The 19,565-nt window shown below is 28.7% G+C and overlaps 1 protein-coding gene across 3 annotated transcripts in view; it reads left to right on the forward strand.

Moving 5' to 3' along the window:
• The first annotated feature begins 2,170 nt into the window (after positions 1-2,170).
• LOC111891255 (uncharacterized) overlaps positions 2,171-19,565 on the forward strand; it is a 40,751-nt gene continuing 23,356 nt past the window's right edge. The window contains exons 1-6 of one of the 3 annotated variants that reach the window (XM_052764666.1): positions 2,171-2,421; positions 4,502-4,719; positions 7,382-7,487; positions 7,588-7,689; positions 7,810-7,869; positions 8,097-8,175. In XM_052764666.1, coding sequence (XP_052620626.1) covers positions 2,248-2,421; positions 4,502-4,719; positions 7,382-7,487; positions 7,588-7,689; positions 7,810-7,869; positions 8,097-8,175 — 739 coding nt within the window. In that variant the 5' untranslated portion in view covers positions 2,171-2,247. The remainder of the gene's footprint in view (positions 2,422-4,501; positions 4,720-7,381; positions 7,488-7,587; positions 7,690-7,809; positions 7,870-8,096; positions 8,176-19,565) is intronic. The other 2 variants (XM_052764668.1, XM_052764667.1) reach the window with 2 other exon arrangements.

The following is a 19,565-nucleotide window of genomic DNA, read 5'->3' on the forward strand; positions in this document are numbered from 1 at the left end:
AAAAACGAAACATAAAAATGAAAAATGAAATGAAAAAAAAATGTTTTTTTAGATAAAAATTAAATCATGATTTTATTAATTATTGGTTCATTAAAAGAATAGGATCTAAAAAATGAGATACTTTTGGTAATTGTCATCATAATCACTAAAATTTAGAAAATCATAATTTAATTAGATGGTAAAATTTCATGTATGCCCTCTAAAAATGATTGGTTTACAACTGTTCTCGCGTTCTCAACCTTTTAGGTGTTCTTATTTGATCTTCTCCATATATATATATATATATATATATATATATATATATATATATATATATATATATATATATTCTCAAGTTTTAAATTTATAAAACTAAATTTATCGCAACCCAGACTAACACACACACTAGGCAGTGAACCTAATTGTGTAATAGCATAGCTGTGGTAAGAACAGGTGTCTAATACAAGGAGAACGATGGTGAATTAATTTGGAGTTTTTGATTATAGGTTACACTAAAACAATAAAGAAATGTTTTATTAAATACTCAAATACCACTTAACATCAATTATCAATAAACTGACTTGAAGACAAATCTTTTTAGGTACTTCGGTTTAGATAATTTACTTCTCAAATTAACGGTTAACTACCGATATAATGAATATTTTTTCATTATTCACTTATTCCTAATATGAGTATTGTCATGGTCACGACTACTAATCCTTTGATTTAAACACAATTATTAATTCATTGATCAGGTGAAAAAAACAATCATACAAATCAGTATTTGGTTCGCATTAAGCAAGATTTGATCTTATTTAACCCTAATGGTCATAAGAGTTGAATCATGCAGAGAATGGTCATTCTAATCATGCGCACACATTAAAGTTCACAACTTAATTTCCTAACCCTAGGTTTTAGTCAAAACACTAGTCGTAATCACCAATGGTCACTGGACAACAATGATTCAAATAAACACAGTCAGATGGTCATCTAAACTCTATCAATTCAGCAATATGGAACAAAGTAACAATCTTTAACACATATGGATCATCAATGAAACTTAACAAAATAAATTAAATAAGACTAAATAATCCAAATAGCAATTAAACCATAAATTCAAAGGTTCATTCAATCACAAACACAAAGTAAAAGGTTTTTACAACTAAATCAAAAGGTAAACACATAGTGGCATCACAATGGAATGCTAAACATGGTCACGACAACAAACCACATGATTACCGACATGAATCCGCTCTCTAATCCCTTAGATTTTCGCTCCTGTCAACTTACGAGCTTCCAGCCGTCTTGTAGACCCTCAAAACGGCCAAATATAAGTTACTTGTCGACTAAGGATCGATGGTATTTGAGTTCTCCTCTCTGGTTGTTCGAAAATCACTTTTTATAAGCTTTGGAACCGACTTACATACGCTGGGCTTATAACCATCACATTCAAAACGTACCCATCTCAAGAAGCAACGGTTACCATCTCAAAAAATATATTTTGTTACTTTTTTATCAGTAAATCTCTATGTTTACTCCAAATAAGAATGCATATTTACTTTTAACTTCTGGATAAATCCTTGAAATAAGGAATTTTTTTTATATTATCAAGCGTATTGTGTGGTTATTTTTCTTGAAATGAGAAATTATTGAGGACACGTGCACAAAAGTGGAGAGATTCTTGGTTTATTACAAATCATATCATATTTTAGTATGTTTGTTCATAAATCTAAAACTTAAAAATGGTTATGGAAGAAAAGTTCTTATATATTACAAGTATATTTGTGATTTTTTTATATATCTTGAAATGGGAATGTTGAGGACATCCAAAAGATGGAGATACTTGGTTGATTATAACACAAATTCTGTAATCATATGTTATAATTGAGAATTAAGAAATGGTTAATTCATAATGGTGTATTTATGTTTTGTGAAGAACAAAAACGGTTAAGGAAAGAAGACGGATGCTTGATTTATATTTTAACTAATTTATTTCTAATCCACTATAATTACTTTTAAGCCCAATTTATTCAATAATATTTATTCTGAAATATTTAATTAAATGGAAACTTAATTTCCATGTGTCAATAAACTTATTGATTGGATCTTTAATGTGTAATTGTAAATAGCAAACCCCATTACTTAGCCTTAGGACCGTGCCTATAAATAACCGAAGGCTTAGGGTGTGTGTGATAGAAAACTTTTTCAACCCCACTTTTTATCTTTCTTTAAATCAAGCTTTTGCAAGTACCGGAATATAGTTTGAAGATGAGGGTGGCAGTGGTTGCAGTGGGAATTAGTGGGTTAGTATCAGCGCATGTTTTGGCTAAAGCCGGGTTGGAGGTGGTGTTATATGAGATGGACAATTGCCTTGACAGTGCCTCAAAAACCTTCTCTGTCAACGGTGTTCAATTAGACCTTGCTTTCATGCCATTCAACCAGGTAGCTTTTGTTCCTTCTCTTAAACTATGCATCAATTTACAAATTTCAATTCTCTTAATTCTCTTAAATTGGAGTAGTTATTAAACTATTAGTAACAATTAATTAATAGCTTTTGTGGCAACGTTACCGTAAATAACATCAAGTCAATGACATCTATATATCCACAGTTTAATAACTGTTAACTAACAGCTTCATAATATGAATTCACAATTTAATAATAGTGAATTCATTGAATTCATAGTTTAATAATGCTTTGGTGTTATTTATGGTTACGCCACGGTATCCAATGTTCGGCCATAATGGTATGTGCTCATAATTTAACATTGGTGAACCCCCCCCCCCCCCCCCCCCCCCCCTCTCTCTCTCTCTCTCTCTATATATATATATATATATATATATATATATATATATATATATATATATATATATATATATATATATATATATATATATATATATATATATATATATATATACTAGTTTATAACCCGTGGGAATCATGGTTATAAAATTAATCAAACTTTTATAGTAAAAACTCAAAATTATTAATAAGTTATTTTAAATAAATTATTAATTTAAGAGATATTTTTATTAGTTATGTGAAATTATAATCATTGATTCAAATAAATATATAAAATTAATTTTTAATATATTAGATATTTTTTATTTGTGAATTAATGAAAACAATAATTTAAAATTTAAAATTTAAAATAGAATCACATTAATGAGGAGGTCTAGTAAATTTAAAATGGAAAACTAATAGATTGACAAGTGATAACATATTAATTAAAATGTCTAATATGATGAGACATGGCAAAAAAGCTACTCTTTTATTAATATATATATATATATATATATATATATATATATATAAAAGAAAATAAGAAACTGTTGTAACTATTATTAAGAAAGTTATAATGATTGTTTTTATAAATCCTTATTATAATAAATGAATAGTTTTAATCTTATTTTATCAAGTGTCATTCTAATACAAAATGTTATTAATATTATATTATGTGTCATGTAGATATATTAGGCAACTAATTTCAAAATTCAAATGTATATTTTCTGATTATATATTAAATTTGAAGTTATAATAACTTTAAAACTTTGATATATCTCTTAATTAATAATTTATTTAAAATAATTGATAAATAATTTTAAAATTTTATTATTAAAGTTTAATTAATTTTATAACTCGTGGTTTCCACGGGTTATAAACTAGTCTTTATAAAAAGAGAGGCGTGTAAGTTATAACTAGAGTCGTAGAGCTCGCTACTTTGCAAGCTCAAGCAAAGCCAAGTCTTGTTTTATTTAAGAATGTGCTAAGCTTGACTTTTTGAAGTAGTTTTTTTTTTAATAAAAACCATTTTTTTAACCGGTTCACGGGCCAGTCCGGTACAGTTTTCAAAACAGTGCATCTGGCTGAATTTTGGGGTTACATAACCTACACAAAAATATGAAATTTGTTCTTATTTTCTATTGATTCATCTTGGAAACATATTGTCGATTTGTAGACTCACGATCAATTTTTAAATTGATTGTTGTATCTCCAAACCGATCCATATACAGGCAATTTTATGTCTTAAGACACAACAAACAATTGCTTATTTGGAAATACGGTGTCGACTTCAACTTCTTTATAGTGAGACAATGAAAGTCATTTTGTTTAAATAGAAGAGATTGGTAAACATTACAAAGTATGAAAAGGATGGGGCATAAACATCGGATATTAATAGCGATCTTTATTTATTTATTTATTATTATTATTATTATAAGTTTATTACTATTTGTTTTTTTTACCACTTAAAACCATTGTAACACGTAGTTTAGTTTCTTAGTTTTATTTGTCATGTAAAATATATTAAATGATCAATATATTTTTATGTTTAGTATATCTAGCTAACCCCTTTATTTTTTAATCATATTACTTTATAACCAAGACTAATCCAAAATCCCAAATATAAATTCTAATTTGGTTGAAACTACTCCAAATATCCAAATATTTCATCCATATAGTATAACTAAAATGGTGAAAAACCTAACTAATAATATATACCAATGATTCATCGATATATAGGTCACATATCCAAACATGATGGAGTTCTTTACGAATCTTGGACTTCATATGGTGAATTCGGATAATTCGTTCTCGGTAAGCTTAGCTGAAGGCAATGGCTATGAATGGAGTAATCGAAACGGTTTATCAACTCTATTTTCACAAAAAGGGAACATGATAAATCCTTACTTCATCAAGATGTTATGGGAAATGACTAAGTTTAAAAATGATGTTTTGAGGTATGTATGGTTAATATTGAGCTTTTTACATGAAAGTCGTTAAGTACATCAAAAAAATGCAGTTTTGTCTCAATGATGATTTCTTGTACATTAATACCCAACAAAAACAAATTCTATTTTTCCCTTATGACTTGTAATAGTAGATTTCTAGGTTACCATGAAATCAAATTTGCAAAAAGATCCTTATATTTACATTAGCTAGAAGTATATCAATCAAACGTATGACATTTTCTAGAAATATTAATATATTTTTTTTGATGTATAAGTATGTATTTTTACATATCTAGAAGCATATTAAAAAAAACATGTTTATGTTAATAAATGTAGTTATATTTCTAAACACGTGAAAATGCATATTTATACTTCCACACTTCTAATAACGTAAAAGTACATATTTATAGTTCTATAGAAGTATAATGTATATTTATAATACGTTTTAAAAATCTAAAAATACCTACTTAATGTATCTATACTTTTAGGAATATAAAAATACATATTTATACATCTAAAAATAATATATATATATATATATATATATATATATATATATATATATATATGTATTTATACTTATAAGATGTATAATTACATAAAAATGTTTATTTAGAAGCATAAATACATATTTTTACATTCTTCAGAATTATAATTTTACATTTTTGAAGTATGAATAAATATTATACTTCTTTAGAGGAGTAAATATATAAAGATACAACTGTAAAATTAGTCCATAAGATTTCTCATATTATGAGGTTAAGGTTCAAACCTTTAAAAAATTATAGATTTTGTCATATTCAACAACTTTTGTTGTGGTTTCTGTCCCTCTTGTTAACTTTAACAGCTTAACTGTTAACTTTTTTAAAATGACTATTTTACCCTTAGGGACCATTTATGTAGCCAAACTACAAGGACCATTTCTACATTTATCTTCTTTTTATTTTTATTGAATTATTATATATTAATAAATGTTATTTTTAAACTAATAATCCAACAAAATGATATTTATTATATAAAAAAAATAATAAATTAAGAGTAATATTCCAATAAAAAAGAATTAATCCAAAAAAAAAGGTGTTAAAAATTAACTAAAAGTAATTGATAATCTGATTATGAAATATTTATTAGGATATAAATATTACAGATTAAAAATAATATTTATTAATATATAATAATCCAACAAAAAGAATTACTCAAATAAACAAAATTAACTAAAATAAATTAACAATCCAATATAATAATATTTATTAATATAAAAATATTATATATTAAAAATAATATTTATTCATATATAATAATACAGTTAAAATATCCTATAAAAAAATTAGAAAAAAAATTTAATTAAAAGAAACTAATAATCTAATAACACAATATTTATTAATATATAAATAGTATATATTTAAAATAACATTTATTAATATATAATAATTCATAAAATAAAAATAAGATATATAGAAATTGTCCTTTTAGTTTAGTTGCAGAAATAGTCCCTAAGAGTAAAATAATAATTTTAAAAAATTCAACAGCTAAACTGTTAAAGTTAACGAAAAAAGGACGAAAACCACAATAAAACTTATTGAAAATGACAAAATCTATAATTTTTCAAAGGTTTTGACCTTAACCACATAAAATGAGAAACTATATGGACTATTGTTGCAGTTTTGTTATATATATATATATATATATATATATATATATATATATATATATATATATATATATATATATATATATATATATATATAGTTAAACTTTTTTTTCTTGTATATATACATTTTTTCTGCATTAAGACGTATAATATGAAAAAAAAAAATACTTATTTAAAAACATAAAATATTTGTAAACTTAAGGAGTTTGTTTGTAAATTTAATTTCATAGTAACTTGGAAACCTAGTATTAGATTAACAATGACAAAAAATGAAAAAAAAAATGACAAATTTTTGGCATTAACAAATAAGAAATCATTATAGGACAAAATCGGCTAAATTTGACAAATTTAATGACTTTAATTTCACAAACCTTTAATACGGTATGTAATATAACATTCTTTTAAGGTTGGAGGATGTTGTACCACACTCCCTCTTGAAACCGCAACGCCACATAGGCATCACTTTACCCTTTACCACAAAAGTGTAGTTTCATACCATACCCAATGAGTGATGACATACTTGGGTTTTTTTTAATAAATAAAACTTTTCATTGGTTGTGTTCCAAAGTTTAAAAAAGTCATCCAATCACAATCACCCAAGGAGTGCTCTGGTATGTTGTCGTAGTGCAACCCTAGTCGCACCCAAACCGCGGTGGTCGGTGGTGTTCCGACCTAGGTGGCACCTGAGGTGCGGTATCTACCATGTCCACTCGCACCGATCTAAGGAATAGCAAATGCGTTTACAAAAACAAAAAATAAAAATATATAACAACATGCTTCTTTAAGAAAAGCTTGGACGTGATAATTATTACCATTGTCTCTTTAGAAAGGTCTATAGTTCCGATCCCCATGCTTGCAAATTCTTAAGGAATGACTTAAGATTCCATCGTAACAAAATATATGTGGTCTTGCTTTGATTTCTTGGTAAAGTACATATGTCAAATGCCGATGAATTAATATGAGAAACTCGTTAGCGGTTCACTTTTAATTAATTTTATAAACGGCATATATACTATATAGGTACATTGAAGAGTTTCACAACAACCAAGATATCAGTCACAACGACACCTTGTTGGATTTCATCAAGTCCCATGGTTATTCAGAGTTATTTCAAAAGGCTTATCTTGTGAGAAACCTTTAAAATTGTATCATTTTGCAATATTTAACGTTATAAATAATTACTCAATGAATCCTGGTTGAATGTATAAAATAAATGCATAACGTAGGTTCCAATATGCTCTTCCTTGTGGTCGTGCCCTGCACACGTAGTTATGAGGTTATCTGCTTTTTCTGCTCTCTCATATTTCCACAATCACCATCTATTTCAGGTACATCTCTTTATGTTTATTTATAGTGACAAAATTTAACTACAATATACATGTAGTTGATTTTTAGTAATATAATAGATAGCTTTTTTTTGGAATTTATTTATGTTTATTTTTTGTTAGATTTTCAATGGCCCTCAATGGTATACCGTTAAGAATGGGTCACAAACCTACATTAAAAAGGTGAATTATTCGTTTCCATATTAAAATCTTCATTTTCGAAAGTATAACCATCATTTTTTAAGCGATTAACCTATACACCCTCTAATCCTACACATAAATCTAAATTTATTTTAACCCTTAACCGATATGAGTAAACTTTCCTATATATACACCTAATGCCATTTGTCACACGCACATACCTATGATCAAGTTTAACTATCCTAACTACATGTTACATTTAATAACAGATCAAAGAAGAACTATCGTCTAGCGGCTGTCAAATAAGGACAGGGTGTGCCATTAAATTCATCTCAAAACATGATGATGGTAAATAATTGCTTTGACTACTTAAATCTTCATTTTTTTACTCTATATGCCACCATATTGTCATGCATTTTATTTCCCATGATTTTACAAAATTAAGACATTTTATTATTGATTTTCACCAAAGCCCATGTGAAAGGTCACAGTTTGAACCCTAGACCTATTGTCTTGAATTCCACATCTCAACTACTAAATTCCCATATATTTATTGAATCGTGTCAAAGCAATCAATCAAAACGAAGATTCATACTTGAGTAACTTGGTCTATGATCATTGTTGTGCTCTCTCAATCATTTATCATATATCTACCTTTTTTTATGTAAAACAACTTAATAGTTAAAATTGTATTGTAATTTTAATGAAACTAAAAAAATATTTATCAAAAAGTTTAATATATATATATATATATATATATATATATATATATATATATATATATATATATATATATTGTTGGAAATTTAGTAAAATTATTTATATTTTTTACTAACTTTGGACATATATAAATATATACATATGTTGTATATATAAAAAAACTCTAAGTGGGTTTGTGTTCTCCTCCATGAGGGCTTCGAAACGATATATTATATGTCCAAAATAGAGTATAAGTGAATGAGATATCGATACTCAAAGATGGGTATTTGAGAATAAGTTTAGCAAAAGAGAGGAATGTGGGAATGAGTCCCACATTGTTAGAGAGACCAAACTCAACAAGGTTTATAAGCTTCATTGCATGGAAGGCTTATAAGCTTGTGTCTATGGTTATGCTACAATTCCTACCCGCGCGCAAGGGGTGTGCAAATCTTGGTTCCGTAGACCAAAAACACCGAACTCGTGCATGGGCGCGACCTGCGGACATGAATGCAGCTCCGAAAACTCGGGCGAGCGCTATCCTTCCCTATTTTTGAATTTTGTAACGGATGCATTAATTGCGTAATTAATGACATTTATTGCCATTAAACGCTCAATCAATTAGTGATTTCTTTCTGTTTCATAATTCGACTATAAAAGAAGACCATTGCCTTCTCATTCAGACACACGAATGAATTTACTACTCTTCTTCTTCCTACTCTGCATTTCTGCTTCCAGCGATTCTTTCAGGCAAGTGGTTATCTCCTGCAGTACACAATACTGTTTAGGTTGTTGTACCCTGGGAACAGACGGCGAATCTGTTTAAGGGAATCGAGTCCAACTCGAGCCTCAGCCACATCGTTTGCATCTAATCTTTCTTTACAGGAACCTCTCAAGGACGAAAATCGAAGACGTTATACTAACACACACACACACACACACACACACACACATATATATATATATATATATATATATATATATATATATATATATATATAGGGTCCGACTCTATTGACGACTCAAAAAATAGTAAGGACTACGATAACAATTCTGCATCACTCACTCCGTCAAAAGCACAAACATCAAACGTAATACTTAGGTGTCACATGTTCGCGTGCGACGCATGCCCATGCTAATTACACTACAAGAAAAAAGGCCTTTTACGACGCTCATTGCGCGTCGTAAATGGCTCAGACGACGCGCAAATGCGTGTCAAGGAAGGCCATGTCATAAAGATAGACGACGCGCATTTGCGCGTCGTCTAGAGACGACGCGCATTTACGACACGCATTTACGACGCACGGTTACGACACGCAATGCGTATCAAGGAAGGCCCTGTCATAAAGGAAGACGACACGCATTCGCGTGTCGTAACCTTACGACGCGCGTGTTAATGACACGCAATGCGTATCAAGAAAGCCCATGTCAAGAAAGGCCATGTCATAAATGAAGACGACACACATTTTTGCGTATCGTAATTTTAATTTTTTTTAAAAAAAAATATATTTATATATTTATTAATTTATAAATTAAATTTGCATTTAATCTCTCATAATAGAAATGAAATACCATATACAAAAAATACAATCCATTGCATAATATAAAATAAAATACCATATACAAAAAATACAATCCATTGCATTTAATTTGTATGTATAACAAAGACACATGTGTTAAACTTGTTACCATTAACATCTAATCGTATGGACTCGAGTGTAAAACTTGTTACCATTAATATCTGATTCATAATTCCTTTCAACAAGATTGTTACCTGCATAAATGAAAACAAACAGGAACATTAACAGCCCAGCATGCTCAAGCCTCATCAATACAACAAAGGAGACAAAAGTAATGTAATAAGCCAAACATTAAAACCAAACATTAATATAAGAGATGGGAAATCTTTTACCTGAATATAACTAGCACCAAACAAACCACCATTTCCAAGCTGGAATTGAGTCCGATGCAATGTGACTAAAAAAACACAAATCACTCTCAAATTTCACTTACCCCTTTCACTTTCACATAACACCAACCAACCTACTTATAAGTTGCTAATTATCTGTAAATAAATGTGAGTACTGAGTACATTGCTATAACGGGTAAAGAAATGCAAAAACTTAATTAAATTTCATTGCCCATATTTATAAACTTGAAACAGTTTTTTACCTTGAGAACGTGGGAGAAACCTAATTGGTAAATGGAATAGCGTGCTATCTCACAAAGATCACATGAACTCAACTTCCAGACCTGTATTCCTCCACCAAGAGTTCCTTTGTGAGATGGATTTGTAAGGGGTCATAAGTAGATGTATCCAAAAGATTGCCTTAAGATATTATTGGAATCACTTCCACAATATTTTTAACTACATCTAATTTTACTTAGAAAAACAATCCATACTCAAATTCCTCAAGATAGAAAGTACGCATATACAAACAAACATCAAGGCAAAGAGTGAGTAACTTGGAGTTGATTGTATAACAGATGCAATATTGCAATTCTAAGGCAAAGCCCAAACTAGAAATCCTTTAACAAGGAACAAAAACAACATTCTTAAGTTGCTGGTGGCTTAAGCTTATTATTAGAAACAAGAAACGACAACATGATACCTGTGGTAAAAATTCAACACCCTTGGCTTATGTATTTTCTACATAAAAGAGTACGACAGTGAAATCTACAACAATATTATATGAATCTAAAACTTCACACTACCAACACTTTGCTCCAAAATTGTGATCTAACAACATTCTAACTACAACAATACTTCACAATAACAAGACACAAAGAAACCAAAAAAGAAAGTGGTGCATATGCATTACATCAAAACAATGATACCTTTATAAAAAAAAATGGCCTCATTTCCTCTTGTTTGAAAGAAATTGGTGTTTGTAATCTATGAACAAAAAACGCAAAGACCAAGGTTAGCATTTGCTATATAGAAAGCACAACTGGACATATGAATATATAATACGCAACATAAACTTCTATCTCACAAAAACTGCAGATCCCAACTCATCAATTTCATTCATCATTTTCCTGATCTTTTGATCTTCTTCATCAGCAACATCCTCAAAAACTTCTATCTTTTTCCTTCTCTGCATAAACTTCTATCTCACATTCAGTGTAGTTTTACACAGAAATGTTGACCAGCATTATAATTTATATGAATGCAATTATCTTCAAACAGGGGTCCACATCCAAACTCACAACAGTAGCACGTCGAACCCTAGCCTGTGACATTATAGAAATATGATAAATTTCAGTAAAATGAGCAAATTATAACAAGCACTCCACAAATCAACATCTACTCTATAATAAGTAGAACCTAATAAAAGCTCAGGAGGCCGATACCACAAAGTAACAACTCTACTTGTTAAAGGTTGCCTTTGATTGCTACTAAAAATAGTTGCTAGACCAAAATCCCCAATTTTTAAATTCCCATTGTTGTCAATCAAAAGATTTGAGCCCTTGATGTCTCGATGTAGGATTCCATGATTGTGGCAGTGTTCTAGCCCACAAAGTAATTGTTTCATATAACATTTTATTTGCAAGTTCAATACAATAAATCCATATTAGAAGATAGAAGTTATGTGTTATTGGAAAAAAATTCTTCTACTCAATAAACAAGATGGCTGCCTAAAAGAAAGAGATATACCTGTGATTCGGTAAACTTAATCATAGGAGATGCTGCAAGTCCAGCAAGATCATGCTCCATGTAATCAAATACAAGATACGAATAGAAGCCCCAGCTTGGTGATTACGTAAATCAAACCATACTTGTGAGATATCTAAAAAGTCAAAAACATGTATGTATAAAATAATATTAAATATGTAATGCAACTTGTTACATAAAGAATGAAAGATTAAGTACCTGCATAGCAACTGGAAAATCATCTGCAAAATCTGGAGGGAAGAAAAGGTCTGCTTGTTTCTTGGTAAAAACAGCCTTCCCTGCATTATGTTTGCAATAGAGAAAGAGAGGAGGAGGAAAATTAGATGCAGTACATAAAGAGACACAAAAAGGGAAGAAATAATAATAAACGGCTCATAAAAGAATGAAACCTGGCTGGGCCACAAGCTCAATGACATGCAGCTTTGATGTAACCTGTCCAGCATTGGAGCTTTTGGTGGCAAAATAAATAAGAATAGAAGGATTCACATTGCCAGAGACCTGTTTGAAATGTATAAATATCCGATCAACTTTATGCAACTGTTTACAATGTGAAAAGATATAGAAAGCAACTATCTTCTATCTTTTTTCAGTTGCAGTATTAAAGTAAATATGAGTACTTTGAAAGAGGCAAATGATGCTGCATGTGCTTCAAGGGCTTGACTCCGCTGCTGGTAAACAGAAAAAAGATGCATATTTCCTTTGCCTAACTGGGGTTTCTGTCAACATCAAAAAACAGGGTTAAAATGATCCATAAAAGTAAAATGGTTAAGTGTTTGCATTTAAGTAATGAGTAACAGCTAACAACAAACCTCTGGTGAGCCAGGGGCAATTCCAATTAACACCAGCCATTTCTCAGATGGATCGCATTTGTATGTAATGTGTGTGCGGATGGTATGTTGGATTCTTGTCTCGCATCTGCATTGTTGATTCATTCTCATGAGGCGAGTCCATATCTCCAAACAGTTTGATTACAAAATTCTGATTAATGAACCAATAAAATAATTGTAAGGCTGAAAGCACTATGTTTGAATTCTTACAGAAGATGGTCAAACTTACCGGCTACAATCAAAGTCAAACAAATCCCGCCATGTTTCTTTGAGGCATTACAACGAGTTCTTGAATAAGATATTTCTTTGAGGCATTTCTACAAACAGGTTATTGGCAGCTGACAAAATGTCATTTGTATGAACATATGTCACCTCTCGCCCTCCCCAGTTCAACAGTTTGAACCTCCATATGTCACCCGACGCGTTGTCTAGAGAGAAAAGTAGCAACAAAATCGAAGAGAAAGAAAAGAATTAGACGAACTCGGTATAGAAATAAAAATCAAACCTTGAAAAGCATAAGACATGGCGACTGGAGCTCTTAATAGAGGGTGACTCGACAAAAGGAAGCAGAGGCAGCGAGGCACGTTGCATCGGCGCTTCGAAGCAAGCAGTAGGTGGCAAGAAGTTTTGGGGGAAACGTCGACGCCAAGAAAGAAAACCCATCGAGAAGTCTCCTGCCTCTTCTTGAGGCGACGGCTTCTTTTCTTCTGATTTTCTGGCCAAGCGAAGTAATAGGGCGAAACCAAACTCGTATTAAGAGGTGAGTCGGCTATTTGAGGGAAAAGAGAGATGAGTTGGCTATTTGAGGCGGGAAAGGGGAATCAGGTGGAGAATGGAGCTCTATAGGTGACTCGACAAAGGGAAGCAAAGGCACGTTGCATCGACGCTTCAAATATGTAGGCGGATGACCAGGAATTGCAAGTCTACTGTTACCTTTATCGACGGATGATCGGGAATTGCAAGTAACGATGGTCGAAGTGAGAGGGAAGAAGTAGGCGGCGTCCATAATTTGGGCAAGAGGGAAAGGAGAAAAAAAAGGAAGGCGGGGTTTTTAATTTTTTCATAATTTCATTTCCCCCTACTGTTAAAGGATGGAACGCGCGTTCCATTAAAAATTATAAAGCGACATCCTTAGACGACGCGCATTTTATTATAGGTGCCCTCCGTGTTTTTTTTTTTTTTTTTTTTTTTTTTTTTTTTTTTTGTTTAGACACTAATTTAAGGGCACGCAATAATGCGAGTCCTCTATTGTTAAATTTTTTGAAGAGATGACACTTTTTTAATGTCACTCTCTTTTGCGTAACATAAATCAACGAGTGTCGTGGTTTGCGCGTCGTAAAAGGGTCTTTTTCTTGTAGTGTTAATACGGATTTGAGGATTTGATCACGTGTGACGAACGTCCATGTAATGTCATTTAATGGGTTTTATTATTTATTTATTTTTATTTTTTAATTTATTTTAAACATGTATATACTCGGTTTTCATTTTTTTTATTTTTAAAAAAATTGAATTTTAATTCTTTTTTTTTTTGTTTTTTATTTTTTATGTCTTTAATACATATTTGAAGATAATAGTGTTTTTGTTTATTTTTGTTTTTATTTTCTTTGATTTTCTTTCTTTATTTTTTATTTTTTAAACTAAATATTGATTCGAGTTTTTAATGTTTAACAATTATAAAAGTTATAAATATGAAAAATATTAAGGATCATAATATTTTTCGTTCATACTATTTTTGAGTCATATTATTTTTGGACCATAATATTTTGAATTAAAATTTTTGAATCATAGTATTTTCAGTCATATCATTTTTGAATCATACGATTTTGAATCAATAATATATTCAATTAAATAAAATATTTGTTCAAAAAACAAAAAATTGGATTATTATATATTTTAACTTTTAAAAGATATAAATAATAATCATAAAATATTTGAATCAAAATATTTTTAGATTCTAACAAATTTAGGGTCACAAACATGTTGAATCATAATATTTTTTAAATCATAAATATGTTCGAATCGTCTCATTTGGATCATATTATATTAAATACGTTTTTCTAAAAAAAAATTATAATCTTGTAAAATAAAGTTTGGCATCTAAAAACCCTAACTTTTAAAATTTGTTTTCAAAATTTTATATAATATATGATATATGATAAACCGTTAGAAGGATTTTTAATTTGAAGAAGTAAAACCTTCATGTCATATTTCTTTTTTTATAAAAATTTAAAATCTTCTTAAATAAAATGTTTGTATTTGTAATATATATATATATATATATATATATATATATATATATATATATATATATATATATATATATATATATATATTTAAAAAATTTCTTTTACAAACTCACTAAAAATAGTATTACAAAGAACTTTATCATTTGTCTTTTTTTTTTTTAATTTTGATAAAAAAAAATTCGTTACATTTTATAAAAACAATATTTCCTAAAATTAAAAAACTAAACACCTCAAAAACTTATTTTTTAAAAAAAAAAATCTTTTTAGAATGTCACTACTATAGTGAGTAGAAGTATCCCTAAAATTTTCATAATTTTTAGAGAACTTTTTTTTTCTGTTCTTATATAAAAAAAATAAAAATTATAAACTATTTTTTTCCAATTTTCATGATTATGTTCATTTTTTAGAGAATTAAATTTTAAGATTTTTTTTTCTGATTTTTTTTTTCAAACAAAAAAAGTTATGGCCAAAAAAAACAAATATATGGAAAAAAAAAACCAATACCCAATAGAATGTTGCCATGTGGGGCTGAGAGTGGGAGAAGGAGAGTGCACGCGTGTGGATAGCCGGATTTTATGATATTCTAATTTCTTTTCATTTTCCATTTTAACCCTCCAATCTTTTAGTTTTCATCGAAAATTATCAATATCTCTTAGATAATTACTAAAATGTCATATAATTTTACGAGATATTGATGATAAATAAAATCAAATATCTACATTTTATTTTTTCAATCTTACGATAATTAATTGTCAACCCAATCCCAATTATATATATATATATATATATATATATATATATATATATATATATATATATATATATATATATATATATATATATATATATATATATAGTGTTATTGTATGCATAAATATGAGCCAATCAATTTTACTTATTTTAAGAAAGTGATTAATACATGTTATTGAATTAAATATAATTGAAAAATATTATCTAATTTAATTACAAGGGTATTTTAGTCAATTAATATACATTTAACAAAGGAAAATTGCATATTTTAAAGGATCATAGATTCTATTAATTTTAAAAATCCTATTTTACGAATTAAAATTCTTTTAATTCGGACATTCTGACAGAATATGTTTATGAAGATATTCAAAAATAAAAATATTCTTCGACCATAAATAATTAAAGGATTCTTGAACCTATTTCTTGATCATGACTTTAAAAACTTCTTGTAGAATAACAAATTCTTGAACAATCAATTGAAGAATAAAAACAAAAAATACATTATTTCATATAGAATACAGGTAACAATTGTTAGGAATTATATTTCTTGTTAAAGAATAAAAGTAAAAAAAAAACTTTCAAAACGGGAAAGAAAACATCAAAATCTAACAACGACACTAATACATTGTAAAAGAGTAATGTTGCTTAGAATCACTTTCAATTTTGTGGTCCGTTCTTCAAGCATCAACTTCTGTGAAAACAAAACCAAATTGTAGTTTAGATTCCAATAATGCATTAGGAAATGAAAAATAAAAAACTAAATTCCTTTGGAAAAATATGTAGATTTGTGAATTGCACCAAAACCAATAACCAAGAATTGTAGAACATGTATAAATCAGTGAGAAAATATCCGTACTCCATTCCAACAGAATTAGAATTCATGATTCCATTCCAACAGAATTGGAATCGCACCAATATCATCCATTGAATCATCTATAAAAATAAATTGATTTTTATCATATAAGAAGAAGTAAAATTAATATGAAAATAGTGACAAACTACCTTCACTTTGTACTTTACATATAAGAAGAAGGTCATTGACACAACCTCTTTTACACTAAACCTATTTGCAACTGCAGTTACTGCTTAATAAGTAAAATAAGTAAAACCTAGCTAGCTGAAGTCGGTCTTTTTCTCTACTATGTTTAAGTAATCAAACCTCACATACATAATTTAATAGAAAAACAATAGCCAATGCAAATCCAAATGAATTGAATCTGCCGAGATATGTTCTACAATCACAATTCAATTATTTCAGTCTTGTATGATTAAATTAAAAACTCCTCTCAAAGCAGCATAAATAGTTCATAAAAACTCAAAATTCACTATATAAACATCCTATGAGGTTGAAAATAGACAAAGTTAAAACCTACCGGACATGAAAAGCAGATGGTAAAGTAGTTTGCTGAAAGAAAATCGAGTCCAGGCGTGGCGACTTGAAAATAGAAACCTCAATTTTTGACAGAAAAAAAGAAGGCCGAAGGCGTGGAGACGAATGTTCATTTTGCTGGTTATTTTAGAGAAAAGGGAAGGAAGAAATGGCGAATACGATGAAGAAGTGGAGGCGGACACGAGCAAGAAGGCAGTCAAGGTTTTGACTGATCGATTAAAGAAAAAAACGAAAAGGAAAAAAAGCTTACCGATTGATTCGAGATGGATATTCATCACCTGGTCATGGGTTTTGAATGTTGACAATCGATTGTAGAAGAAGAAGAATCAGTAGATTAGAGACGATGTTGACTTTGATTTAAATCTTGATAATCCACTGAAGGTGGATCAGGAACGATTCTGGCTTCAATTTAGGGTTTTGAATCTTGATGCCAACTGAATGTTATAAATATATATGTTCTTCTTGCGATTTACTAGGAATACAGCTAATATCCAATTAAATATCTATTTTACCATAATTAACTAATAATAAGATTACTATAATACCATTATATTATTTATTAAATGATTTGATTTATCTAAAATCTGATTGTTGCATACAATAACACAATAATTACTTTAAATACCTGAACCAAGTTCTCTCTCTCTCTCTCTCTCTCTCTCTCTATATATATATATATATATATATATATATATATATATATATATATATATATATATAGGTTTTATTCGAAATAATCTATAATAAACTTGCACTCACTTGATAAATGTGTGTCATAACCACTCTCCATCATTTCAGATTCATTAATATTTATTACAAATTATATATGTTAAATAAATACAAATTTTACTATAGGGTTAATTAAAGTTAAATATATTTTACTAATTTATGAAATCTAAAATTAAATAATTAAAACTATAAATACTTGACTCTTATGTAATGTTGCTTGGTGGTTATGGCCCTCCAAATCATCTATTATTATTATAACAACTAACTGTAAGACCTATGTATTATATTTGTTAATTAAAAAAAAAGTTATCTATGAAGATCTAAATATTTGAGAATTTTGGATTATAAGAAAATAAGAAAAATAATAAATTATCAAATTGAAATGTTTTTTTATCTTGTAAATTTAAACAAATAATTTAAATAAATAAACAAAAAAAAACTAATAAACTTTAATTTGTAAATTTTAAAATTAGAAACTAAACACATTAATGAAATTGATTTTTTTAAACGACAAACCATCATACTCCTAATCTAATTCTAAACACCACATGTGTCTCCTAGTAAGACTTGAACTCACGACCTCTTATTTGAGAGAGTCGTTCATTACTGCTAGGCGAAAGACCTTTTGCTATTAATGAAATTGATATCAATTTGTTATTACATTTATTGTAATTATTAAATTGAAATATATATGAAATTTAATAAAACAGAAAAACTCATAAAATGACATGAAAAAAAATCAAAATAACTAAAAATGACATTTGAAAAATTAAATAAGAGTGTGATATGTGTCAAAAAAATCTTCATTTATTAGAGTAGATTTCTAAATTTGACTTGTGCCGCTACCCTTTTACGTTCACAACCTATGTACACTAATTGATGCTAAATGGTCATGCATCCATATACATTCACCATCCTTGTACATGGATTGAAAAACTTCAAATTTCATTTTAAAAATTGGATTCATACGCCACCCATGTACACTAATTGATCTTGGCTTCACATAAGAAATAAAAATGAATCCGTTTGAAACTGTGTGTACAAACTCATTCCCGCTGTTGTTAAACATTTAAGTCTTAGTCTTGAAAAAAACTGGAAACAATGAAACATGGGAGTTAAATACACGAAATATTGAATCTCTGTTTCTCATTTTTTAAGAATTAATGTATGTTAAAAGGATAAGCCTTGAGCAAAGGTTTAATGTTTTTAGCACATTGGATTTAAGAAACTGTAAAATTGAATTACTATAAATGGAAAATAAGAAAGGAATCGTGAAGCTACATAAATTAAAACCGCAAGTCCCTGATGCAAGGTAAATCATAACAAGACAAAACACAATTAGATAATATACAAAATAAAAAATATAAGATACATATTTAGATTTCCAGATATCCAAAATATCCAAAATTCTTTAAAATCAATAT

This window comes from Lactuca sativa, chromosome 6 (genome assembly GCF_002870075.4).
Source record: "Lactuca sativa cultivar Salinas chromosome 6, Lsat_Salinas_v11, whole genome shotgun sequence".
NCBI lineage: Eukaryota > Viridiplantae > Streptophyta > Magnoliopsida > Asterales > Asteraceae > Lactuca > Lactuca sativa.